The sequence below is a fragment of the Dipodomys merriami genome, unplaced genomic scaffold, assembly GCF_024711535.1.
Source record: "Dipodomys merriami isolate MVZ:Mamm:240054 unplaced genomic scaffold, mDipMer1.0.p SCAF_172, whole genome shotgun sequence".
In the NCBI taxonomy this organism is placed as follows: domain Eukaryota; kingdom Metazoa; phylum Chordata; class Mammalia; order Rodentia; family Heteromyidae; genus Dipodomys; species Dipodomys merriami.
The window spans coordinates 2,462,521-2,489,343 of record NW_027203071.1 but is presented as its reverse complement, the minus strand read 5'-3'; the positions used below and the strand labels follow the sequence as shown (position 1 = coordinate 2,489,343).

General features: G+C 43.3%; 1 protein-coding gene across 4 annotated transcripts in view; it reads left to right on the top strand.

Moving 5' to 3' along the window:
• Positions 1 to 2,275: 2,275 nt before the first annotated feature.
• Ak4 (adenylate kinase 4) overlaps positions 2,276 to 26,823 on the top strand; it is a 70,783-nt gene continuing 46,235 nt past the window's right edge. Inside the window, exons 1-2 of one of the 4 annotated variants that reach the window (XM_070025823.1) lie at positions 2,276 to 2,375; positions 3,256 to 3,518. In XM_070025823.1, the coding sequence (XP_069881924.1) occupies positions 2,365 to 2,375; positions 3,256 to 3,518 (274 nt within the window). In that variant the 5' untranslated portion in view covers positions 2,276 to 2,364. Of the gene's footprint in view, positions 2,376 to 2,630; positions 2,724 to 3,104; positions 3,124 to 3,255; positions 3,519 to 23,426; positions 23,449 to 26,823 lie in introns of those variants that run through there. The other 3 variants (XM_070025825.1, XM_070025826.1, XM_070025824.1) reach the window with 3 other exon arrangements.

Sequence of the window (26,823 nt, the reverse complement as noted above, 5' to 3'; positions counted from 1 at the left end):
AACCCTTTTGTAACCCTAGCACCTGGGAGGCTGAGGCAAGAGGATTGGGAGTTAGAGAGAAGCCTAGGCTATATAGCAAGACCCTATCTCAAAACAAAAACATCATCCCCACCCCCTAACCCAACAAACTAGCTACATAAATAATGGACTAGTCTGACAGGGTGGTACACATCTGTAACCCCAGCCACTCAGAAGGTGGAGATCAGAATGACTGGGGCTAGTGGCTAATCCAGATAAATAGTTAGCAAGATGAGATTCCAGTCCTTAAGTCAATAAACAAACTCAAGGGTGGCGGTGGGTGGGAGGTGGAGGGCTGCCTGTCAGATCTTTGGGATCCTGCAGTAAGACCCAAACCTGGGTGCTAAGGTTCAAACATCTCACTTTAAATACATGCTAAGGGGGTGGCGGGGAGGATGGGAAGGGAAGGGAAGGGAAAACAAAGGAGGAAGCTACAATGCTTGATAAGAAATGTACTCATTATCTTTTTTTTTTTTTGCCAGTCATGGTACCTGAACCCTGGGCCTGGGCACTGTCCCTCAGCTCTTCAGCTCAAGGCTAGTGCTCTACCACTTGAGCCACAGCACCACTTCCAGCTTTTTCTGCTTATGTGGTGCTGAGGAATCGACCCCAGGGCCTCATGCATGCAAGGGCAAGCACTCTACCACTGAGCTACCTTCCCAGCCCCCTGTACTCATTATCTTGCCCATGTAATTGTAGCCCCTCTGTACAGTATTTTCACAATAAAAAAAGAAATGTATTCATTATCTTGCCCATGCAATTGTAACCCCTCTGTACAGTATTTTCACAATAAAAAAAGAAGTTAGAAATAAATAAGTAAAAAATAAATACATGCTGAATGGAATTACCAACCAGTTGTGGGTGTGGACTTCCTAGCTGGTTGTAGGCTAGCCTGTACAACACTTCAGGACCTTGTCTCAAAGAGACAAGATTAAATAAATGACAGAGGCCTGTTTATCCTCTTATTAGATGTACAATTCCAAGCAAAGCTCTGAGAAAGCATTACTATATGATTATGTTTGGAGGGAAAACCATAAGAATTTCATTATGTGGCTTTCTAGTTTTTCACCATTATCCTGAAGTGGGGAAATAAAAGGAACTGATTTTTATTTTAGCAATAAAATGTCCAGCAATTGTATGAAAACTAGAATGATGTGGAAGATGGATAGTTATAGGAACTAATCGAGTGGGAAATTGAGAACTATGTGTACAATGGAAACAAAGTCAACAGAATATTGAGTCCTAAGTGGATCATGCTAATAACCACAGATCCTTGGAAGGCTGTGGCAGGAGGATCAAGGGTTCAAGACCAGCCCAAGCAAAATTAGCGAAGTCCTGTCTCAAAAAAAGAAAATATAACTGGCGATGTGGCTCAAATGGTAGAGCGCTTTCCTAGCATGGGCAAGACTCCTATGATCAATCTCCGGTGCTATTAAAGGGAGGATGAAGAAAACAGAATTTGTCCTAGTGGTGTATGCCATAATCCAAGCATTAGGGAAGTGGAGGAAGGATACTACCATCAGTTCGAGGTCAGTCTGGTCTATGTATTTGAGACCCTGTCTCAAAAACAAAGGTAGATAGAAGATTGGCAAATGTGGTGTGTGTGGGTGTGTGTCAAAAAGAGACAGTGATGAGTTGAGTGTGTCGGAGGCCCAATCTCCTGCACAATAAAGTCCTGGAATCAGTTAACTACATTGATCTTGACCACAAGTGAGTTACAACCTCTCCTCTCTTTCCCCAAGGCATGTGGGCTTTGGAATCCATTAGGCAAGAGTCAAAACCCTGGCTGGAAGCAGTGCACAGTGCTATAATTCCAGATACTGGGAAGGCAGAGATTGAAAGGTTAGTGATTTGAGGCCAGCTCAGGCAAAATAAGTAAAATAAATTAATTCATTTAAAAAGTTAAGGAAACTATTTCAGTGGAAAAACTGGGCATGATGTGGTCCACGTCTGGCATCTCAACTGGGCAGGAAGTAAAGCGGGATGGTGGTCCAGGCCCATCGAGGTAAGAAAAGTGAGATCCTATCTGAAAAATAACAGAAAAAGAGGAATGCATGCGTGTGTGTGTGTGTGTGTGTGTGTGTGTGTATGTGTGTGTGTCCAGTACTGCCTCCCCCCAGAGACAGAGAGGCAGAGAGACAGAGACAGAGAGACTCAATCTGGAAAGTAACTTCTTTTGGCACCAGATTAGGTCCTTTGTTCGTGATTTTCTATTGCGAGCTTTGGAAATAGTCGGTCCCATTAACAGGTGCTGCTGGATCCAACGCTGATGAGCAGATGAACGACTGCATTTCCACATCTGTGCCTTGGGAGGTTGCATAATGAGATGCCACCGCCTGGGACTTGATGGACAGCAGGTACTCAAGTTGTATTTTTCCTCTCTCTTCACAATAGGCCCCGTCCCTAGGCGACTAAATAAAAAGAGAAAGCTTTTTTCCTCCTTTCGCCCCCACAGTCCCCGCGGGTCGGCGCGGGTGGGGGAGCGCGTGGGCGGGGCCGGCGGGGGTGGGTGGGTGGGGTGTGGGGAGGGCTGGGGAGGGCTGGGGGGGGGGGCGCGGGCCGGCGGCTCGGGCGCTGCTGGTCTCGGGGCTTACGTAAGGATCGAGTCCTGCTTGGCCAGCGGGGCTGAGAGACCAGGCGGTCGGAGGCGGCGCCGCCCAAGGGGAAGCGAAGCTGGGCGCCCGGTTGAGCCGTGGGGCGCCGAGGTGTGGGCTCATTGCACTGTGGCTTTTGACCGAGGAGCGCCGGACTCTGCTTGCGCCCCGCGCGTGGGAGCGCACGGGCAATTCAGGGCGGAGGTGGACCCCTCGGTCCGTCTGCGCGCGGGCGGCGGGGATGACAGCCGCCGGGGAAGGTGGGGCGGGGTGGGGGGGGCGAGGAGCGGACTCCACGGCGGTCCACGTGCAGGACTCGGCGGGAGGGAGGGGAAGGGTGGGCTGAGCCCCGGGCCATTGTGTGCGTGGGGCTGCGGGGGCGCACTTGGGAGTTAGCCCGATCCCGATGTCTTCCGTTCGGCAGAGATTGGCTCGGGGATCACTCGGCCAGCAGGGCCCCCGCCCCGATCTTTGAGAGGGCGTGGGGAGTGAGATCGAGGAAAGGATGGAGGTGGGACCTCTGACACCCCCTCCCCCGCGTGGGCGGACGGTGCGGGGCGGGGGCTCGGCCCGGGGCGGGGAGGTGGCGGAGGGCGGGGCTGCGGGGAGGGGTTTGTCTTCAAGTCTCTCCTCCCCACCGTAGGGGCGGCAGGCGCGTCCCCGCGCGAGCAGAGAGGGTGCCCGAGACGGGGGCCGAGAAACAAAGTTCCCGGGCTGTCTGCGGGGCTACAGTCGGGGCTGCCCGTGGGGCCGCCGGAGCCATGGCTTCCAAACTCCTGCGCGCGGTCATCCTCGGGCCGCCCGGCTCGGGGAAAGGCACGGTGTGCCAGAGGATCGCCCAGAACTTTGGCCTCCAGCATCTGTCCAGCGGTCACTTCTTACGGGAGAACCTCAAGGCCAACACGGGTGAGGGGCTGAGGAGGCGCGGGAGGGGTGAGCCCGGCGGGATCCGCTGAGAGGTGTGTGTGTGTGTGTGTGTGTGTGTGTGTGTGTGTGTGTGTGTGTGTGTGTGTGTGTGTGTGGTGGTGGGAGGGGGGGGGAGAGGAACGGTCCGGACCGGGGTCGGGGCTGGGTCTCTGCGCCCTCCCCCCGCCCGCCTGTGGCTGTGCGGGCTCGTACGTGCCGGAGCGCATGCAGCCGGCGGCCGGCGATCGCGCGGCTTAACCGCGCCCCGGAGGAGGCTGAGGCTGGTGGGGAGGAGAGTGGGAGGTGCCCGCGGCTCCTCTTTTCACCCCATTCCTCCTGCTGGGGGTGTGTATGTGTCTGTGCGGGGGGGAGGTGGGAGAAGCCTTTGCCCAGCCGGCGGGGAGAGCGAGAGGCAGGCAGTGGAAAACTCCCAGCTTGGCTCGCAACGCTGTCTCCTAAAGGCAAAAACCATCTCCCAGCCCTGGGGTGGGGTGGGGTGGGTCCCCTCCGTCCTCTTCCCCCAGGTCCTAGAGAGCCGCGCGCCCCCTTCTCCCGGGGCCCGGAGGCGCCCACCTGTGGGAGTCCCTCCAGTGCGCGCGGGGGGCACCTGTGGCTGCGCCCGGCTCGCCGGCGCGCGCCCCTCCACTCCCTCGGCCGGGGGAGGAGGGCAGCTCCCTGGGCGTCTGTCCGTTCTGCCACCGCCTTCTTAGGTAAACTCTTCCTCCCCCTCGCCCCCCACCGAGGCCCCCTTCTCTCCAAACTGAGGGCCTGGCCGCCCGGAGACCTGTTGGAAAGTCGTTCTGATAAATTACATTTGAAGCCAGCCTTCTTGGCAATGGCTTCTGGTTGTAATATCTCCCTGGGCGGCGTGGTGAAGTTGGGGATTGGTGTGTAGATCGCCTCCATCACTTAGTCTGACAGTGTTCGGTTCCTCCCTGCCCCTCCCATGTCTCCCACCAGTTCCAAGGGAGTAGCGTTAACCAGTGAGAGGTAGCCGCTGGGATACGGTGGGTGGGCGGGCAGGCAGGGGTGGGGAGGCGGTGACCCTTCCCGGATGCTGACACTAGTAATTAGCAACTTTCTTTAGGACCACCTGTTATTGCCTACGGGGGTCCTTCACCGTTACAACTCTCCTTGGTTTTTGGGGTGGTTGTTGCTCCTGGTGGACTAATTATCCCGAGATCTGCATTTTAGAAACAGCTATTCACATGAGAAGGTGGGTGGAGGACAGTGCAGGCAAGAGCCAGCCAGGAATTGAGAAATGTACTGAGGTAGTTTTTATTCATCATACCTCCTCCACCTCCTCTGGTGTTCCAACTCAAGGCCTTGAACTTCATTCCCTCTTAAGCAGGTTGCAAAGCACCCCTTGATTTTGATTCTTAAGGATACTTCTCACCCCTGTGTCTCAGATGGATGCAGTTCTATGGTATCATTAGCTCAGATGGGTTTTAAAAAAATTGCTGGGGGCTGGGAAGGTGGCTCAGTGGTAGAGTGCTTGCCTTGCATGCATGAGGCCCTGGGTTCGATTCCTCAGCACCACATAAGCAGAAAAAAAAAGTCAGAAGTGGTGTTGTGGCACAAGTGGTAGAGCGCTAGCCTTGAGCTGAAGAGCTCAGGGACAGCACCCAGGCCCAGAGTTCAGGCCCATGACCGGACCCTCCCCCCCCAAAAAAATCTTTGGTGATACTTGGGGGTACTTGAGGTAAACATCTTACTCTTTAAATTTGTTTTTTTATTTTTAAGCCAAGAGCTGGTGAGTCACTCCTGCAATTCTAGCTACTCAGGAGGCTGAGATTGGAGGATCACAGTTCAAAGCCAACCTAGGCAGGAAAGGTCCTGAGACTCTTATCTCCAGTTAATTACCTCCCCTTTAGCTGTGGCCCATGCTCAAGTCCCAGTCTGAGCACAGAAGTAACTGAGATAGGGCATTGTCCAGGCTGTTCTTGCATTTGGCAATCCTTCTGCCTCAGTTTCCAGAATAGCTGGGATGACCGGTTTGTCCCAGCACACCTGGCTCTATTTTAATACCACAATCAAATGCTGCATTTGGCATGTAGTCTTCTGAGGGAAAAGTCGAATGGTTTTGTGGGTAGATTGGACTCTCCAGGGTGGGGAAATAGAGACGGTGGTAAAGGCTTTACTAGACTGACCATGTCATACAATCTCTTATACATGGACTGGATGGTTTACTTCTACTTCTGACTTGGAAGTTTACTGGCTCCTGGATCCTGAGATCGTAGCTTCCTGAGTAGCTAGAATTACAGGCATGAGCCACTGATGCCTGGTGGTGTTCTCACTTTTTAAAAACCACTTTAATTTTCCTTAGTTTCTATCCTTTCAGATAATTTTATCTCCTGTCTTGTTTTCTCCTGAAGTTAGAAGATGGCTTCAAAATGTTTAGATTTTCTTTGCTGTTGACAATCAAGTATTTACTATTATTAACACTGCAGTTTCAACTCCAGGACCTCATGTTGCACTCTACCACTTGAGTCATGCCTCCAGCCCCTTTTTTGCAGTGTTTTGTGACAGGGTCTCATTTGGATCCTCTAGCTGGGATGACAGGTGCATACCACCACTCCCCGGCTTCTTCCAGAGGGAAATGGTGTCTTGAGAACTTACTTTGCCCAGGCTTTCCTGGAACCATAATCCTCCCGTCTAATTTATTTGCATGAAAATGGATTTGAACACGTTTTCCTCCCAGTTTATTTATTTGTATGAACTGATTCAAATAATTTTTCAAGGAGAGAAGAGCAATACAGGATTCCAATTTGTTCCCAGTGAAAAATTTTGGGGGGCATGATCTCAGATATTTTTCTCTCTTAGAAGGTCTAAGTAAGAATCTTAGAGGCCCACTGCATGGTAAATAAGCAAATCCATAGTCTTCAGTTTTCAATCTATTGCCTGCTGTTTGCTTTTAGCTAATCTGCTTGTAGAAAATCACCACAGTCCTGTTGTATGTCCACTTGTACAGCTGAAAGTCTGAAGGAAATGGTGAAACATAGTAAAACCCCAGGAAATGGATCCTTTGTAGCATTTTGAATTGGAAAGTAGCTGAGGCCATCTGCTGCCACCTGGACTGGGTCATAGTCCTGATCACACGATTGCCTCCTGCAGCCACTGACTGGTGAAAAGCTGCCTGGCAGGAAGGGACCACTGTGACCTCATTGCTTCTGTGAATGCAGACTTCCCTCATGTGCCCTGGCAGAATCCATTCCTTTCCTCTGCATATGCCTTGTTGATTCTGTTGCTGCTATGGAAAATAGTTACAGTGCAGTATAATAATGAATGTCTAATTCATCCAATATGATATTTAGTACCTGCTAAGGGTCTCTGTACAAAGTACAGTACAAAGAGCTCAGATTATTTTTCTCCCTTGGAAGATCTAAGTAAGAATCTTAGAGGCCCACTGCTTGGTAAATAAGCAAATATTCCAGTCTTTTTTTTTTTTTATTGATTACCTGCTGTTTGCTTTTAGCTAATCTCCTGGTGGAAAAGCACCATAATCTTTCTGTTTATAGTTGAAAGTATGAAGATACTCTGTGCCCCTTGTCCCTTCTACCTATATTGTATTCCACTTACCACTCTGAAATGGGGCTGTGGTGAACTACTGGAAAACATTAAAAAGGGCTCAACAGGTCTCTGTTGAAGGCATGAGTAGCAATTTTGGTCTCCATTTTCCCTTCAATCAAGCCAGCCTACAGCAATAGAATCCATTCTGTTTAATTAGCTTTGATTTACCATGAAAGTTTCTACTTACTAAGGGCCTGAGATTAGCTTCCTGATAGTTGTGATTCTTTGCCTGGCTAGGCAGCCTGGAGCAGCTCAGGCTAAGGCTTATCAAATACCTTATTTGGGAATACACCCTGATCTTTGGCTTACATTTTTTTCTTTTTTAAGAATGCTCTGTGAGGAAAAGAATGGGGAGTTGCCTTAGGTTGCCAGGTGCTGGGTCCTACACTCTCACTCACAGGAGTTCACTTCTTACCTTGAGGTGTGTCTGTTTGTGTGCATGTATGTGTGATAAGTACACGTACAGTGGCACTCCCCAGAATGGGTCACATCAAAAATTCTAGGTCTAGCTGATATTTAGCTGGTCACTGTGGCTCACACCTGTAATTCCAGCACTTGGGAGGCTGAGCAGGAACTTGACAACCTTGAACTGGACAACCTGTGTTGCTGTATAATGAGACTCTGTTTTGGGAAAAATTTGTTTCTTGTTTTTTTTTTTAGTGATAGCTTTTTAAAATTAAAAAAAATTTTGGATTGAACAGCATTTATACTCTTATTTATTTATTTTTTTGGGTCCGGCCGTGGGGCCTGAACTCTGGGCCTGGGTGTTGTCCCTCAGCTCTTCAGCTCAAGGCTAGCACTGTACCTATTGAGCCACAGTGACACTTCTGGCTTTTTTCTTTTTGCTTATGTGGTGCTGAGGAATCGAACTCAGGGCCTCATACATGCAAGGCAAGTGCTCTACCACAGAGCCACCTTCCCAGACCTATACTCTATTTTTTAAAGTAGGTATTATCAAAAGCAAAAACACTAGATTGTTAATAATCCAAAGTCTCTACACAAAAACAGAATACTTGTTTTGGAGAAAAACAGCCATTTCATTTTCTAAACTGGAGGTTAATTTCTCTTTAAAGAAAAGCATCTGAACAGCACTTTTCTACTTTTCTAGGCCTATACCCTTTTTTATTTTACTTTATTGTAAGAGTGATGTACAGAGGGGTTACAGTTACGTAAGTAAGATAATGAGTACATATCTTGTCGAACATTGTTACTCCCTCTCTTTTTCTCCTACTTACGAGATATTATTTGAAGTACTAGACAGATAAAAAATTCACATTCTTCTACCATACTGGATCTGTTATCTTAAATCCTAGTTGAAGTGCTGGACAGATTAAAAAATTCCACATTCTTCTATAATACTGGATCTGTTATCTCAAGTGCAGGAAAATTGGCAAGTTTCTATTTGGAAGCATCATGGAGTTGACTGAAAAGATGTTCAAGAGCAAACCTGTTTCTGTTCTTAATATTAACTGCAGTTCTTGCTGTATTTTTGTAGCTAGAACTAGTGTTTCAAGTTAGGCTATAGACTAAACCTCTCTGAGAAGAGGACCTGGTTCAAAGGCCTCAGGGTTTTTGAGTACTGATTAAGTACAACTCTGTGTCTTATGTAAGAGTGAACATTTCTGAGACTTGAAGGATACTGTGTTGAAAGACATGAGAGTCAGAGTTCAGCAGTGCATCCAAGTGAACTTTAAGTGGCAGATCTTTTTGTAGACCATACAAAGACTTGTGGCAAGATTTCTACAGTATGCTATATTCCATTTTCTATCCTCACGTGGTGAAACTTGGGAAAAGACCAGGTCAAGCAGTGCCTGACCTTCTACAGTCTATGTGCCCATGCCACATCCAATTCTTAGTGTTTTGTTTTTTGTGTTTTTTTTTTTTGTACTGGGGTTTGATCTTACGGCAAGTGCTGTACTACTTGTAGCAAGTGTCTTGGCAGGTTTCACTTCTGCCTCCTGAGTAGCTAGCTAGGATGGCAGGTGTTATTTTTGAGTCCTTCCGCTTGGGCTTTTCACGTGAATTAGCACTATTTAGGCTTGAGTCAGGCATCCCAGAATGTTCTACACTTGTGTACATCGTTAATCTTTGCATGATCTTCCCTGCCCCACCCCACCCCTACCCTGTTCAGTCATAGGGCTTGAACTCTGGGCCTGAGTGCTGTCCCTCAGCTCTTCAGCTCAAGGTGAGCGCTCTGCTACTTGAGCCACAGTGCCACTTCTGGTTTTCTGGTGGTTAACTGGAGCTAAGAGTTTCATGGACTTTCCTGCCTGGGCTGGCTTTGAACTATGCCTCGTTAGTTGCTAGGATTACAGGCGTTAGCCATCTGCAGCTGGCCGTACATGGTTTTTTTTTTTTAATTTAAAATTTATTTTCTTTCTTTCCTTCCCTCCCTCCCTCTTTCCTTCCTTCCTTCTTTCCTTTTCCTTCCTTCTTCCTTCCCTCATCTCTTTCCCTCTCTCTCTCTTTCCCTTCCTTCGTGCCTGGCTTCCTGGCTTCCTTCCTATCTGTCTCTATTTCTTTTCTGGTAGTGGGGCTTGAGCTTAGGGACTGCACATTGTCCCTGAGCTTTTTCACTCAAAGCTAGCACTCGTACTATTTGAGTCACAGCTCCATTTCCAGCAGTTTGTTACTTAATCGGAAATAAGAGTCTCATGGACTTTTTGGCCTGAGCTGGCTTTGAACTAGAATTTTCAGATCTCAGCCTTCTGAGTAGTTAGGATTACATGCATGAGCCACCAGTGCCCAACTTATTCTATTCTTTTTTTTTTTTTTTTTGTCCAGTCGTGGAGTCTGAACTCTGGACCTGGGCGCTGTCCCTCAGCTCTTCAGTTCAAGACTAGCGCTTTACCACTTGAGCCATAGTGCCACTTTCAGCTTTTTTCTTTTTTCTTTATGTAGTGTTGAGGAATCGAACCCAGGGCCTCATGCATGCAAGGCAAGCGCTCTACCACTGAGCCACCTTCCCAGCCCTCTATTCTTTTGTAAATTGTATTTTGTTAAAAACTAACTAGGGCTGGGAATATGGTCTAGAGTGCTTGCCTGGTATATATGGAGCCCCAAGTTCGATTCTTCAGGACCACAAATTCAGAAAAACCTGGAAGTGATGCTGTGGCTCAAGTGGTAGAGCGCTAGCCTTGAACTGAAGAGCTCAGGGACAGCACCCAAGCCAAGAATTCAAGCCCCAAGACTGACACCCCCCCAAAACCCCCAACAACAAACTAATTTTATAACCTACCAATTGGTTGCGACTTTCATTTTGCTACACACTGATGGACTCTGGCTAATGAGAGTTTTATATTAATCATGGCACAATTATAATAATTAATAGTAGCTAGATTGTGCACATAAAAGAACCCGATACATGGGAGAAACTATAAATTACTTCTTTCCTCCTTACAAGGATGATGCAAGCCGGGCGCTGGTGGCTCACGCCTGTAATCCTAGCTACTCAGGAGGCTGAGATCTGAGGATCGCGGTTCAAAGCCAGCCCGGGCAGGAGAGACCGTGAGACTCCTATCTCCAATAAACCACCAGAAAACCGGAAGTGGCGCTGTAGCTCAAGTGGTAGAGCGCTCGCCTTGAGCTGAAGAGCTGAGGGACAGCGCTCAGGCCCAGAGTTCAAGCCCCACGACCGACAAAAAAAAAAAAAAAAAAAAAAGGATGATGCAAGAAGGTACCACCTTGACATACTTAAAAATATTGCTATTTCTTGCCCATTCTGTAGACTTGCCCAGCCCCTCCTCTCCCTTCCCCCCCATCATATTTGGTGATATGTTAACCAATTATTTGATAATCTGTTATTCCTTTCACTAAAAAATATATTTTGTTCCCGTGTTCTGTGTTTCTTTTTTTGATTTTAAACAGTATTTCTATTTAGGTCAGTCTTGGCCTTGAACCTGATCTTTTTGACTTGCCCTCCCAAGTAGCTGAGTGATTACAGGTATGAATCACAATGCTCAGCTCCTGTGTTCTTAAATCATCTTCACATACATTCTAATCTCTGTATAATACACAGTTTTTTAATGTACTTATTCAAACATCCCTTTTTTCTTAAGAGGTAAGAGTCCACACGGGAATAGGTGGTAATAGGTGGCATATGTTACAGAGGAAAGGAATTAGTGATTTGATCACTAGGGTTATGATGGCAGTCCTGGGTGGTGTGATTGGGGAAGGCCTCTCCAGGAGGGCTTGGATGTCTCCAGAACGCATAAACAATGAGTGGGCATGCCATAACATAGGAGCAGACTGTTCCAGGGAGAAGGAGCAGCCAGTGCTAGGCCCTTAGGTGAGAACATACATCGCTGGAGGAACAGTGAGGAAAGTCCCCAGCGAGCAGAAGGGGTGTGGATACTCGCCAGAACAGAGATGTGAGCAGGTGCCAATGAGATAGAGCTTTGAGGACTAGATTTGGTTTTGAGGACACTAGGAAATGACTGAAGGGTGTTGATCTTGTAAGAATGGTCTTTTTGCATGCTGTAGTGATGCTAGGTAAGTAAGAGTGACACTAGGAGCGTCCTGGGTTGGCTCAAGCCTGTAATCCTAGTTTGGGAGGTGGACCTAGGGTGAAGGGAAAGATTGTAGTTGGACTCTGTGAGATACTATCTGAACTTGGGTTCAGTGGTGTGCTCCTGTTATCCTGTCTACAAGAGAAAGCACAAATAGGATTGCAGGCCAGGCCATCCGTGGCCTAAAAAGTGAGACCCTATTTTGAAAATAACCTATGTGGGGCGGGGGGAAGTATTAGGGCTGGCAGACTGGCTGGAGTAATAAAGCATCTGCTTTGCAAGTGCAAGACCATGAGTTCAAATCCCAGTACCACCACACACACACACACAAAGAGTAACAGTAGGTAGACTTCAGTGACTCAAACTTGTAAATCTAGCTACTCAGGAGGATAAGATCTGAGGATCACTGGTTCAAAGCCAGCCTTGAGATTCTTATATCCAATTCACTACCAAAAAGCCAGAAGTGGAGTTGTGGCTCAAGTAGCAGAGCCTTAGACTTGAGCAAAAAAGCTAAGGGACAACATAAGGCCCTGAGTTCAAGCCCTAGTACCAGCAGAAAAAAATTCCACAAAACTCAAAGCAAAACAAAAGAACCCATCCAGTAGCCCTATGGAGTCCAGAGTGGGTAAAGAGAGTGGACTGTGGTGAAGGAAGAAAAATAAAGGGAGATTATGTATAAAGGCAGAACCTGATAAGTTGTCCGTGCGCAATGCGAGGGAGAAAGCTCACAGGAACTTCTAAGGTTTTGGCCTCATCACCAGGATGATTATGCTGAGGGTTGGACTAGCGAGTGTCTATCCTGTCTTGGGTGGAAAGTGTTCAGTATTTGCTGTTTCAGGTCAGACTCTCCTTACATGGCCTGTTGACAGGCACCAGTACTCCAGTGGTGGATGCAGGAGGATCTCCATTTCAAGGCCAGCCTGGCCTACTGGGAAAGACCCTGTCTCAAACCTCAAACAAACCAGAAACAAAAACAGTTAGGAAGAACACTCTATGTAAATTACTGGATTAATACATTTCCTTGGAAGAGGTTTCTAGGAATATAACTACTGGGCCATAGCCGTTTTTAAATCATAGGAGCAGAAGAAGTCCTAAACCTAGCTGTTAGGTTCTTGATACCATACAGGTACTACTTGATTTGGGAACTTATTCTTTAACCTAAACGTTTTATGTGCATACAGATACACATAGGCCTATATGCATATATACATTTATATTGTAAATTTAATATGTATATTTAAAATGAAACTTTCTGGTTATGCAGGTTATCAAGACTTAGAAAATTGAGAAAGATGAAATCAATCATGCCATCCACTAATTGGCAGGAAATTCTTACTGCTAAAGCTTGTATACAGCCTATCCTGTTTGCTTTTAGGAATTTACACATAAACACACCAGGTTTAACAAAACTAAAAAAATAAAACTAAGGAAGATGGTTTGTAAATCAAATATCACGTAGACATTTAGTCCCTAAATATATTCTGCTATTCATTATTAAATTTAGACCATTCTAAGAACAGTTTTACACTTGTGGAAAAGTAACTTCTGTATGTGTGTGTGTGTGTGTGTGTGTGTGTGTTTGTGTGTGTGTGTGCACGCGCGTGTGACGGCGCAGTCTGGTATTAAGCTTTAACTCGGTCTGGGCTCTGTCTCTGAGCTTTTGTGCTCAAGTCTTGTTTTCTACCACTTGAGCCACACCTCTACTTCCAGCTTTTTTGGTGATTAGTTGGAGTTAGGAATCCCATAAACTTTCCTGCCCGGGCTGGCTTTAAGTTTTGATCCTTAGTTAGCTCTTAGCTTCCTGAGTAGATAGGATTGTAGGTATAAGCCACTAGTGCCCAGAGCTCATGTTTTCTCTCTCTCTCTCAGTGATTTTTATTACCATACATTAGTTATATGGGTGGGGGGGGTAGTTCATTGTGACATTTCAATACATGCAGACAGTGTACACAATCTACCTCATCTCCTCTATCTCTCCTTCCTGCTTCTTAAAATACTGTTAACAAGTGTTCTGTTTTTATACATATAAAATTCTTTGAGGGGCTGGGAAGGTGACTCAGTGGTAGAGTGCTTGACTTGCATGCATGAGGCCCTGGGGTCGATTCCTCAGCACCTCATAAGCAGAAAAAAAGCGAGAAGTGGTGCTGTGGCTCAAGTGGTAGAGCGCTAGCCTTGAGCTGAAGAGCTGAGGGACAGTGCCCAGGCCCAGAGTTCAAGCCCCACGACTGGCCAAAAAAAAAAATTCTTTGACTTATTTCCCTTTTTCTCTCTCTTCCTTCCCACTAGTATGTGCCCCCAACATTTCCTATTTTACTTTCCTTTAATTTCTTCCCACCCCCACCCCTGGAATATTAATTGTGCAAAGGAGTTTCACACTGGGAATTTACATGTGCATATATTATAATTTGGTCAGATTTTATTATGTTAGTCTATTCTATCAGTCTGGGTGTGAAGATTTATGGACTTGGAAATTGTTTTCTACCTGGGTGTCTGTGGCTTATGCCTTGAGTGTTAGTCTTGAGTAAAAAAGCCAGCCTTGAGCAAAAAAGCTCAGGGACAGTGCCCAGACCCCAAGTTCAAACCCAAGACCATCTCACACACACACACACACACACACACAGACAAATGTATTTTGTGTAAAGGATTAGTGAGTTAGAAGTCATTTATGTCTTTTTCACTTAGCAAACCCAAGTTAAAAAAAATTGTAATTAGGGGCTGGGAAGGTGGCTCAGTGGTAGAGCACTTGCCTTGCATGCCTGAGACCCTGGGTTCGATTCCTCAGCACCACATAAGCAAAAAGAAAAAAAGCCAGAAGTGGCGCTGTGGCTCAAGTGGTAGAGCGCTAGCCTTGAGCTGAAGAGCTGAGGGACAGCGCCCAGACCCAGAGTTCAGGCCCCACGACCGGACACCCCCCCCAAAAAAATTGTAATTAGATTGTAGAGGCATTTTAGGGTTATTCTGCCCCCCTCCTTTCCCCACTTGAAGTTAGTTCTCAGGTTGACCTCTAAGGCAAAGTACAAAAGGTCATTTGTACAGCTTCATGAAGTTCAGTTTTGATGACTGATGTTATACTTTAACAGTCTCACCTCCAAGTCGCCAGAACTCTTGTACTAGTTAACACATCTGGCAGTGAGCAGGCCTTGCTTAGCTAGACCAATACTTTTAAAACAGTGCTGTTAGCTCTGCTCAATTCTGAAATTAACTATTCAGAAATGAATTGTTAGAAATTAACTGTTTTCCATGCTTCAGCACTTTCCTTCGGGGAACATAGGCCTATGACCTTGGTACTTTGTAATTCTTGAGACTTAGTTATAAGTACCAGTTTGTAATGAGTGAAGCATACTGGCTAATGGACGCCTATTACCTTTAATCTACACCCAGATCTACAGTGCCACTCTTAGGATACAATTTTGAAAGAAATAAAAGACCCAGAGGTTGAGTAAGTTGCTGTAGGTCCAAGAAGTTAATAAATGGAGAAACTTAACTTTTCAAACCTGGTCCTCTGTGGTTAGGGTTAAACTTCTAGGCCCTGTAAAGTGAAATATTCATGTGGTATCTCGGAAGAAGTCTGCTGCGATAGTGTCTTAGTCTATTTGTACAGGTGTAACAAAATGCCTAAGGCAGGGAGGTTCATAAACCAGAGAGGCTTACTTCACACAATTCTGAAGGATGCAAAGTGCCAAGGTCAAGGTGTCTGCCAGACACCTTTCTTCCACACTGTTCATGTGGCAGAGGGAAAGTGTGTTGTTGCTTTTTTTTCTGTCTCTCCCGCTCTTTTTTGTTGTTGTTGTTTGTTTGTTTTTTGGTCCGTTGTGGGGCTTGAACTCTGGGCCTGGATGTTGTCCTGAGCTCTTCAGCTCAAGGAGAGCCTTCTACCACTTGAGCCACAGTACCACTTCCAGTTTTCTGGTAGCTAATTGGAGATAAGAGTCTTATGGACTTTCCTGTCTGGGCTGACTTTGGATCTCCATCCTCAGATCTCAGACTCCTGAGTTGTTAGGATTACAGGCATGAGCCACTGTCACCTGGCCTACTGTTTTTTTATCTTTTGGACACATGGTCACATCATGTAACTTAGACTGGCCTTGAACTTGTGATCAGTCCTCCTGCCTCTGAAGCATTGGGATTTTAGGGGCATTTTAGTTGGAGATTGGGTTTTAGTTAGGGATTGGGATTTTAGTCATGTCTAAAAAGGTTCACCTTTTCTTACTAGTCCAATTAAGTGTCAGCTTTTCAGTGCTGGATGACAAACAGAAGCAAAGCAGGTGTCAGAAAGTCATTGTGGCTTAGTTGTCTACCAGTATGCTGTGGTTCAGGAAGGTCTTTAGAATTGGCAGGTGTGATTGTGCATATACCTGCTTGTTCTGTCCTTAAAAAAGAAAAGAAAAACATTAAAAATAAATCTAAAATAGGAACTGCTCTCCTTCCAGAGAGCTGGATCTTAGAGGTCTAAACTAGAAACCATCTGTGGTGATAAAGAGGTAGAAGCAGCTTCTCATCTTAACAGGAGAATTAACAGGCATGGTGTTCATTCCTTAGTCATAGAACTGATATCTGTGCCTACATCAGGCCCAGTGAGGCAGGCAAGTAAAACTTGTTCTCTGTCCTTGAGAACTTCCTGCCTGGGGCTCAAGTTCTAGGTTCTACTAGGTTCCCTTAAGATGTGTAGTGAAGTCATGAGGTCTCATCCTCCTGTAAAGTCTGTTGTCTTACAAGTCACTTTCTTTTTGGAAACTTCCTTTATATCCATCTGTATCTTCATCATCATCTCCCAGGGAGCTTTTTTAATTTGTGTGTATGTATTGGTACTGGGGTTTGAATTCAGAGTCTTGTATGCTTGCTTAGCTTTATCATTCAAGGCTGGTATTCTACCACTTGAGCTATAGCTCCACTTCTGGCTTTTTTGGTAGTTAATTGGAGATAAGAGTCTTGTGGACTTCCCTGCCTGGGTTGGCGTCTAACCATAGTATGCAGATCTCAGCCTCCTGAGTAGCCAGGATTACAAATGTGAACCCCCAACACCTGTCTCTTTTTCATATATATATATATATATATATATATATATATTTCAGATATATACATTTATCTATCTATCTATCTTCAGATGTAGTCTGTCACCATGTGAGTAGTAAACTCATCAAAGGCAGTTCAGTTCAGCAAAAAGTCTTATCCTGTTCTGTGAAGAAGGGTTACATTCTGCAAATAAGGGAAAACTATGAGACACTTTCAATCTCATGTCCTGTACATTGGATTTTGGGTGAAGAAATTAGGCTATGACAATGATGATGAATGACTGGGAAGCTACTTTATTTTGCTTATTGTTATGGTCCTGGAGATCAACCCAGAATCTAGAAGGCATTTACTCTATCTATCTTTGTGCTTCACCCTAGCCCAAGAGTAGACTAAACTATGAGTGATGGTAGGAGCCAGGTGTGTGTCCATTCAGAGGTAAAGGAATATCTTCATAGAGGTAAACTTTGAGTAAGTGGAAAAAAGAAGTTGGTTCTCCCTTGAAAGAGGATAGGAGGGCAGATTGCAAAGGTAAGGTAGGCTCAGAACCTTTTGAGGCATGGCTAAGAGTTTGAGCTACATTATACCTAGATGGAAATATGTTCAAACATATGCATATTTATTTATATATAAATACAAATTATCTACCTATCTTTTTTTTTTTTTCATTTGTGGGGCTTGAACTCTGGGCCTGGGTGCTGGTCCTCAGCTCTTCAGTTCAAGGTGAGTACTCTACCACTTGAGCCACAGTCTTCTGGTGGTTTTTATTGGAGATAGGAGTCTCACGGATTTTTCTGCTCAGGCTGGCTTTGAACTGAGATCTTCAGATCTCAGACTATTGAGTAGCTAGGATTATAGGCATGAGCCACAAGCTTATCTATTGCCTTACTGATATAAAATTTTGCTCACATAAAATTTGCCCTTTAGAAGTATATAAATCAGCTGGGTGCTAGTAGCTCATACCTGTAATTCTAGCTGTTCAGGAGGTTGGATTCTGAGGACTGCAGTTTAAAGCCAGACTGGGAAGAAAGGCCGTGAGATTTTTATCCCCAGTTAACCACAAAAGAGCCAGAAGTAGAGCTGTGGCTCAAATGCTTTAGCCTTGAGCACAAATACTCAGGGTTAGTGCCCAGGCCCAGAGTTCAAGACTCAGGACCAGCCAAAAAAAAATAGTGTATGTTGGCACATGCTTATAATTTCAATATATGGAGGCTAAGGCAGGAAAATTATGGGCTATATAGCCAGACTCTCAAGAGAAAGGGAAAAAAGTGTACAGTTAACAATATCTATTTTCTGGAGTTGTTAAACTATTATTATTATTATTATTAGGTAATTTCAGAACATTTTCCTTATCCCAACAAAGAAACTCTGACCCCTGGCTGTCATTCCTCCTCCCTCTTTCCTCTAGTCTCAGCCAAAATGTAACATTAAGTTCTATGTGTAGCGTTTGCCCATTCTGGATATTTCCTACATGTGGAGTTGCACAGTATGTAAGTTGTATTGTGTTTGTTGGTGTGATTTCAAGGTTTGTCTGTGTAATAGTAGATACCAATACTTCATTCCTTTGCCCAACAACAACCAGAAATAACCTATTGGATGGATGGATAGATGGATATACCACATATGTTTAAGCCTACATTGTTGTCGCTAGGGATTTTTTTTAAATTTTTAAATGGGTCCTAGGGCTTGAACTCTGGGCCTAGGTGCTATACCTGAGCTCCTTTGCTCCAGGCTAGTATTCTACCACTTTGAGCCACCGTGTGACTTCCAGTTTTCTGGTGGTTAATTGGAGATAAGAGTCTCAGACTATCCTTCCCTAGGCTGGCTTTGAACCTTGATCCTCAGATCTCTAAGGATCTGAGTTAGCTAGGATTACAGGCACGAGCCACTGGTACCTGGCTTTGCTATGGACATTTATATACAATTTTTTTTTGTCAATACTGAGGTTTGAACTTGGGGACTTGCAATTGTTAGCCATTCTATCACTTGAACTATATCCCAACCCCTTTTTTGCTTTAGTTATTTTTCAGGTATTTTTTGCTTTAGTTATTTTTCACATTTTTAGCCTAGGGAGAGATGATCCTCATCTCTGGTCTCTTGAATAGGTGGGATTGCATACAAGAAAGTCTTACTAAAGTTTCATTGGGTTGTCCTTCAGCCATGATAATCCTACCCTCTACTTCTTAAATACCAGGGATTATAGGCACTAGTCACGTACCTCATCTGGCCAGACACAAGCTGTTTATATTAATAGATATATGTTTTCCTCTTAGGTACCTATATCTGAGTAGAATAACTGGGTCATTTGGTAGCTCTGTGTTCAACACTTTGAAGAACTGCCAAACTGTTTCCCAAACCAGCTGCACCATTTCCCAGATCATTTCACATGCTAGGCAAGCATTCCATGCTAGCACCACTGAGCTATAGCCCCAGGTCTTGTCTTTTCATTTTTCTCTATAGTGTCTTTAGAAGCACAGCATTTGATTTTTAATGAAATTAGCTAATCTGTTTTTCTTTAAAACCATTCCCTGATTCTAGGTGAAGCTCCCGACCCCCTTTTTCTTTTAAAGACAGGCACTTTCTGTGTTTATGTATCTCAGGCTCACCTCAAACTCTCTGTCCTTCTGTCTCTGCATTCTGTCTCTTCTGGGAATACAGGCTTTGAGCCACTACCCCATCTTCAAGTCATTGTTTAGAAACGTGGGATTGCAATCTCATTCATATTTTGAATATGACAGGTCATTTGGAAATTGATAAGAGTGTCACAGAATCCACAGACATAGGAAAATGTTAAGTTTTATTATTTGTGAAATAAATGTATTTTAATAGCATCCCATTAACAGGGATAAAAATGGTCTATTTTATAAATTAAAATACACAAAATACTCAAAAAAGGAAAATTATAAGAACAATAAGAGGAGTTACTTTTAAGATTTTTAAAAAATTCTTGTGTCGAATATAGTTATATATAGTTATATAGTTATATATTATTATAGTTTATATATATATATATATATATATATATATATAGAGAGAGAGAGAGAGAGAGAGAGAGAGAGAGAGAGAGAGAGAGCAAGCACACACAAGCTCTGTTACCCCTTTGGATATAGAGTTTGTTTGAGGGATATGGGAAAGATGGTGTAAGACTTGAATCTTGAGAGTATGGCAAGGTCCTGGCAGGTCAAAAGTAGGAAGGAGCAGGATGATTTGGTTGGAGGGATCATGTCTAGAAGTAGGTGATAAAAAGTATTTTGCTCACATGAATTATAGACAAGGAAGCTGGAAATATTCCTTGGCCTGTATCACATTAGAGTTGAGTCTCTACTCTTAAATTATTTTAGGATGATTGCCATTTTTTTAACAGAAAAATAAGGAGCAAGTTGTGGTAGAGAGAGAGTGGAGTCCAGCTAAGGGAGAAATGCAGTAGTAGTTCAGAGGAGGTTTAGCAGATAGTGATGGTAGAAACTGATATGGCTGTATCAGAAATGGTAGATCAGGACAGGGCCAAGTGCCCTTGTGAAGGGTTGAACTGAACTGAAGGGGAAGATGGTATTTATTTATTTATTTATTGTGCCAATCCGGGGGCCTGAATTCAGGATCTGGGCACTGTCCCTGAGTTTTTGTACCCAAGGCTAGTGCTCTACCATTTAGAGCCGCAGTGCTATTTTTGTTTTTTTGTGTAATTAACTGGAGATTAAAGTTTTATGGACTTTCCTACCCAGGCTGGCTTTGAACCATGACCCTCAGATATTAGTCTCCTGCATAGCTAGGATTACAAGTGTGAGCCACTGGCGCCCTCGCAGGTGGTCCTACTGAACAGGAGGAATGCTCCAGATGTGGGCACTGAGATTAGCCTGATGTGGGAAGTTCCAGGTGGAGGTATCTGATGCACTTTGGAATGATAAGTGGTAGACACAGAGATGGCTATGGAGAATAGACAAAATATAATTGGATTTTGCTTACCTATGGCTAGTCCTCTCATTGACTTTGTAAGCTTTTTCCCCCCTAGTGTGTTGGTCAGTTAATTAAACTTGATTTCTTCTTCCTTAGTAAGAATCTCTAAATGCTAGGGTTTCTGAAAGGTTCAGATGGGGTCATTTAGTAAGATGCTTGCTTCTCTCTTGTTTATTCTGTAGTCCCCAGTACCCTGGTCAGGATGTTTTATTTCATTTATGATCTTCCCTAGTGAATGGTGCTTTGGACAAATCACTGGCCCAATGGAGTGGGGTTTAGCCACAATGTGTATCATCCAGCAAAGGTTACAAGTTCACTGTTTTGTTAAATCCCTTGGAACTATGGTGTTTTTCCTTGAATTTCCTTTGTGTCTTAGTCTTGTCCCAACAGAAATACCCATATTAAAGTTACTTGTGTACTCTTTGAAGATGCCTGGAACCCATAATTACTTTTTTATTTTCTTTTAAAAATTGTTTACTACTAAGATGGACTGTTTTCTAAGTTTACCTGTTTATCTGATTGGATTGAGTTTTCTGCATCTTTGTTTTGGTTGGCTTACTTTTTGGAGCTGGGAAACCTATGGCCTTGTGCATACTTGGCATGAACTCTATCACTACACCATTCTGATTAATTTTTGACTTTTGCTTTGTTTTCATAATTCTAACTCAAAGTCTCCTGTATTTCTGTTTTTATTTTCTGCAGAATTTGATAGTAGTCAATGTAGTTTGCTACAGAGTTATAAAATATTGATTGCATATGTGAGTAACGTTTCCTGATTTTTTATTTCTTTTTCTGTTGTTTTTTGTTTTTATTTGTTTCTCTTTTTCGTGGTACCTGAGGACTAGCACTTGCTTGACTTGCTTGCTTAGCTTGTGTTCTACCACTTGAATCACACTTCCAGCCATATCTTTTTACTGGTTATTTTGTCTTCAGACTTTTCTACTTGGGTGGGCCTTGACCTGTAATCTTCCAGAACTCATAGTACTCATGCTGAGTAGCATGAGCCACCAGTGTCTGACTTCAATTTTCTTAAATGTAACTGCTAATATTGTCTCAGACGTAAGTTGGCTTTTCAAAAAAAATTTTTTTTAAACCTTGGGTTAATTCTAGTTACCTTTTTTTTTTTTTTAAAAAATAAGCTTCCTGCGTGTAGCAAGTGCATAATCCTCTTTCTATTGAGTTCTGTTGATTTTGTTTTGGTTTTCCAGGGTTCTTAGGAACTAAACATTATGCATAACAATGAATATGTTAAGTTTAATTATTCTGTTTCTTAATGTCTTGGGCTTGGAAGGGATTTTAGGTCATTCTGTCCAAGTGGCTATTCTATCCCAGATTCTTCTATAGAAGCTGACAGCTAACTCTGGAAGCAAGCTCTTTCACTGCTGGAGAGGTCTAATTATTGGAAGATTTTTTGTTTTTTCCTTATACTGAGAAGAACTCCAACTCCTTGAAGCTGTCATTAATAAACTACTCTCTACTTCTGCAACTTTAGTCTTCAGTGTCAGATAAATGAAATCTACTAGCTCTTCCCATAATTAGAAATAGTTTCACCACTTGGCCAATGTAAGTGGTATTTTTTTCCTCCAAGAAAAATAACCCTTGTTTTCCCATGCTGCTGTTCCCATGATTACATGTCTAGATTCTTTTTCAGACATTTATCATGACTCCTCTGCCCTAGTCACCACTAACTGGCTAATTATGGCACCTCTGAAGTTATGGTGATTTACTTTCCATATTCTATTCCTTCTAAATGTATTCATATATTTATTAGTATTATTTTTCTTTTACTGGTTTACTTTGTTTTTATTATTTATTTATGTCAGTCCTGGGGCTTGAACTCAGGGCCTGGATGCTGTCCCTGAGCCTCTTTTTTTAAAAAAAAATTATTTTATTGCAAAGATGCTGTACAGAGTGGTTACAGTTACATGAGTAAGGCAAGGAGTACATTACTTGTCAATTATTGTTACCCCTTCCTTTGTTGTTGTCCTACTATCCCTTCCCTCCTCCACCTCCCCCACTCCTCTCCACCCCCAACCCCTCCTCCCCACCCCCTCCCACCCCCCATATAGCTAGCACTCTACTATTTGAGCCACAGCTCCACTTCTGGCTTTTTCTGAGTAGTTTATTGGAGATAAGAGTCTCATAGACTTTCCTTCCTGAGCTGGCTTTGAACCACAATCCTTAGATCTCAGCCTCTTGTGTAACTAGGATTACAGGCATGAGCCACCCAGTGTGCCCAGTGTGGTTTCCTTTTTTATTAGCATATATTTGTTTTACAAAAGGCATTTCATTGTGACATTGTGGCATTGTTGATATTCCCCCAGCAACCTCAATTCCTCTACTAACTCTCCCCTACTTTTTCTAAATTTACATGTTATTTGGGGAGTTCCAAACATTATCCTGCAGTATCCACTAGCTTTATTAGCCTTTTAAAAGCTATTTGGTGTATTTGGGTGTGAATGGCAGGCTCATCCCAGTATAGACGGGCACCAGCTACTTGAATCTATACTTCTGACTTTACAGAGTCTGAGAACGGGAAAGCTTCTTTCTTGGCCAAAGTGAGGGTTAGGTTGGCTGTGGAATCCATAGGAGGGATAGCGGGATGCGGTGCAGTTGTTCCTTAACTTAAATCTTGCATGACAATGACCAGCAAGGAACCAATCACTTATGAATGCAGTTCCCCAATCATCTGTAGTTGTAGTTTATTTTCTAACATGTCACTTTCTAAAATCCAACTCTGTATTGGTTTATGCTAGCTCTTTTAGTGATGCAAAGCTCCCAGCAGTAGTATATTTTTGTTTGTTTGTTTCAGTATGTGGGATTGGAAGTCAGATGGCTTGATTTGCAGTCTAACTTGGCCACCCTCAATCTATGACCTCTTGGACAAGGTAGTTAATCTTTTCATGTTTACTTATAGATGAGATTGATGGTAGAGCAATCTCCTTCCTGTGAATGTTAACAAGTGAATTTTAATATGCTGTAGTGAAGACAGTAAAGCACTGCCCTACTTGGAAAAGTTTCAGGGGGAAAGACAAAATCTCAACAATCAAGATAAGTTGTAGTTTAATGAAACAAACTTTAATGACTTTTATTATTATTTTGGTGCCAGTCTTGGGGCTTGAGCCCTGAGCTTCCTTTGCTCAAGGCTAGCACTCTACCACTTGAGCCATAGTGACACTTCCAGCTCTTTTGGTGGTTAATTGGAGATAAGAGTATCATGAACTTTTCCTGCCCAGGCTTGCTTTGAACCATGATCCTCGTATCTCAGCCTCCTGAGTAGCTAGGATTATAGGTGTGAGCCACTGGCACCCATATTTATTATCTTTTAATTTAATTTTTAAAATTTAATAATATTATTAATTTTTAAACTGCAGTAGCTATTCACAGGCCTGAGCCCACTATTGATACTTTGTGTGGACATTGGATTAGCTTAGTTCATTGAACCTGAACTCCTGGACTCAAGAGATCCTTTGTCTTAGCCCTTTAGCCTAGCTGGTGGAAATCACAGCACTAGATTCTAAATGTCAAATATTTAAGCAAGGTGTGATAGCGTGCACCTGTAATTAGGAGATTGATGCTAGTATGGGCTATATGGGGAGATAAATCTTTTTAAAACAAAATTTAAAAAGCCAACATTTTAAATAAAGACCAGACCAAGAGACAAAGAATTTGAATTAGGCTGAGGTAAGAGAGGACAAATTTTGTAACTTTGTCGTTTTTCATTGTGGATTTTTTTGCCTTTATTTTGATTTTAAAATAACAATTTAAATAAGCATCTAAAATACTAAATAAGTATTTAAAAACACTGTTGAAATTTATTGTTGGTATGCAATGCTGTGATGGAGTTTTTAATTAGCAGAAATGAATTTCTCAAGCTTTCCTAGGACTCCACTCCCCTGCCCCTGGTTTAGATTTCTGTTAGGTGATTTTTGAGTATAAACCCAGATCTCATAACTCACAGTCAGCTTTAGGATGCTTGAGGATGTCATTCTTCCTCTTCTTCCACTAGAAAGAGGTGCTTTGAATATCATGTTCCAGACACTGTTGGAGCACAAACTCCAGAGAATTAAAAAACCAAAACCCAAAAAAGTATGTTGGCTGATGTGGAGAGGAGCTTAGCCAAACCAGGCAGACTGAAATACCACTCCAGCTCCTCCATGGCTGGGCTTGTGAAAGACAGCCACAGATGGTGGCTGAGCCCTTGGTGGTGTTGCTGATGATGAGTGGGCCAAGATTTTGTGACAGCAGATAGGAATGCACTGGGACTGGCAAACGGTGTTTCTAGAAGATAACTTATGATGATAGAACCTTTCTGCAATTCTAGTTCTGTTTCCATTTGCCTTTAGTTCTCTCTCTCTCAATGGTTCTGGAGATTGAACTTGGCCTTGTGCTTTCTAGGTAGACACTCTACTACATGAGCTATGCCACCAGTTCTTTTTGTGTGTGTGTGTGTGTGAAAATACCGTACAGAGGGGTTACAATTACAGGGGCAAGATAATGAGTACATTTCTTATCAAGCATTGTTGCCTCCTCCTTTGTTTCCCCTTCCCGTCCCTTCCCATCCCCCCCACCAAAGTTGTAAAGTTTGTTTTTTGACATAACAACTTGTACATCTCATTGTTGCAATGGGTCCACCTGTATCCCCATTTAAATGATTTGTTTTTTCCCTTCCCCTCCACAAATTATACCTATACCAAATACAGTGAAAGCAGGGGTTCTACCGTGGGGGAGGGACATACAAAGCAACAAAGAAATCATCTTATAAATATGTTAGAAACAATCGCATGAGAGAAAAAAAATTTGAATACTTATCTTAGGGTTCATTTCCCTAACATCAACTTATCTGACCTTTTCTGCTTGACTCAGACATATACTGGTTATTGCAAATAAGGAAAACCATGGGACCTATGTTTCTTTGGGCCTGGCTTACTTCACTTAATATAATTTCTTCCAAGTCTTTCCATTTTCTAACAAATGGGGCAATGTCATTCTTTCTGATGGAGGCATAAAATTCCATTGTGTATATATACCACATTTTCTTGATCCATTCATCTACTGAGGGGCATCTGAGTTGGTTCCATATCTTAGCTATGGCAAATAATGCTGCAATAAATATAGTTGTGCTGGTAGCTTTAATGTTGTCTTGTTTGTGATCATTTGGGTAAATGCCCAAAAGTGGGATTGCTGAGTCATAGGGGAGCTCTATGTGGAGTCTTTTGAGGAACCTCCATACTGCTTTCCAAAGTGGTTGAACAAGTTTACACTCCCACCAACAATGCAGTAAGGTTCTCTTCTGTCCACATCCCCTCCAGCATCTGTTGTTATTAGAGTTCTTGATTATAGCCATTCTAACTGGGGTGAGGTGGTATCTCAATGTTGTTTTGATTTGCATTTCTTTTATGGCTAGAGAGGTTGAACATTTCTTCATGTGTTTATTGGCCATCCTTCTTTCTTCTTCAGAGAAGTTTCTCTTTAAGTCTTTAGCCCACTTGTTTATTGGGCAGTTATTTCTTTGAAGATTTGTTTTTGGGGGACTTAAGTTTTTGAGTTCCACGTATATTTTAGATATGAGACCCTTGTCCATTGGCTAGTGAAAATCTTCTCCCAATCCGTGGGCTTTCTATTGATCTTGCTAGCTATGTCCTTTGCCATGCAGAAGCTCAGCAATTTCATGCAATCCCATTTGTCCAACCTTTCTTTGATTTATTGTGTTTCTGGGTCTCTATTAAAAATATTTGGGCCTGTGCCAAGGAGACCTAGGGTTTTTCCTATTCTATCCTGAAATGTTTTCAGAGTGTCTGCTTTGACTTCGAGGTCTTTGATCCATTTGGAGTTGATTCTGGTGCAGGGTGATATATAAGGATCTAACCTTAGTTTTCTACAAGTAGTTAATCAGTTTTGCCAGCACCATTTACTGAAGAGGCTGTCTTTCTTCCATTCTATTTTTTTTAGCTCCCTTATCGAAGCTTAGATGGCTATAGGTCTTTAGGTTCATTTCTGGGTTTTCAATGCTATTCCATTGGTCCTGAGGTCTGTTCTTGTGCCAGTACCAAGCTGTTTTGATTACTATGGCTTTGTAGAAGAGTTTGAAATTTGGTATTGATATTCCTCCAGCACTGTTCTTTCTGTTAAGGATCGTTTTTGCTATTCGGGGTCTTTTATTGTTCCATATGAATTTTTGGATTGCCTCTTCTATTTCCTTGAAGAATGAGGTTGGAATATTGATAGGTATTGCATTGAATTTGTAGATAACCTTGGGAAGT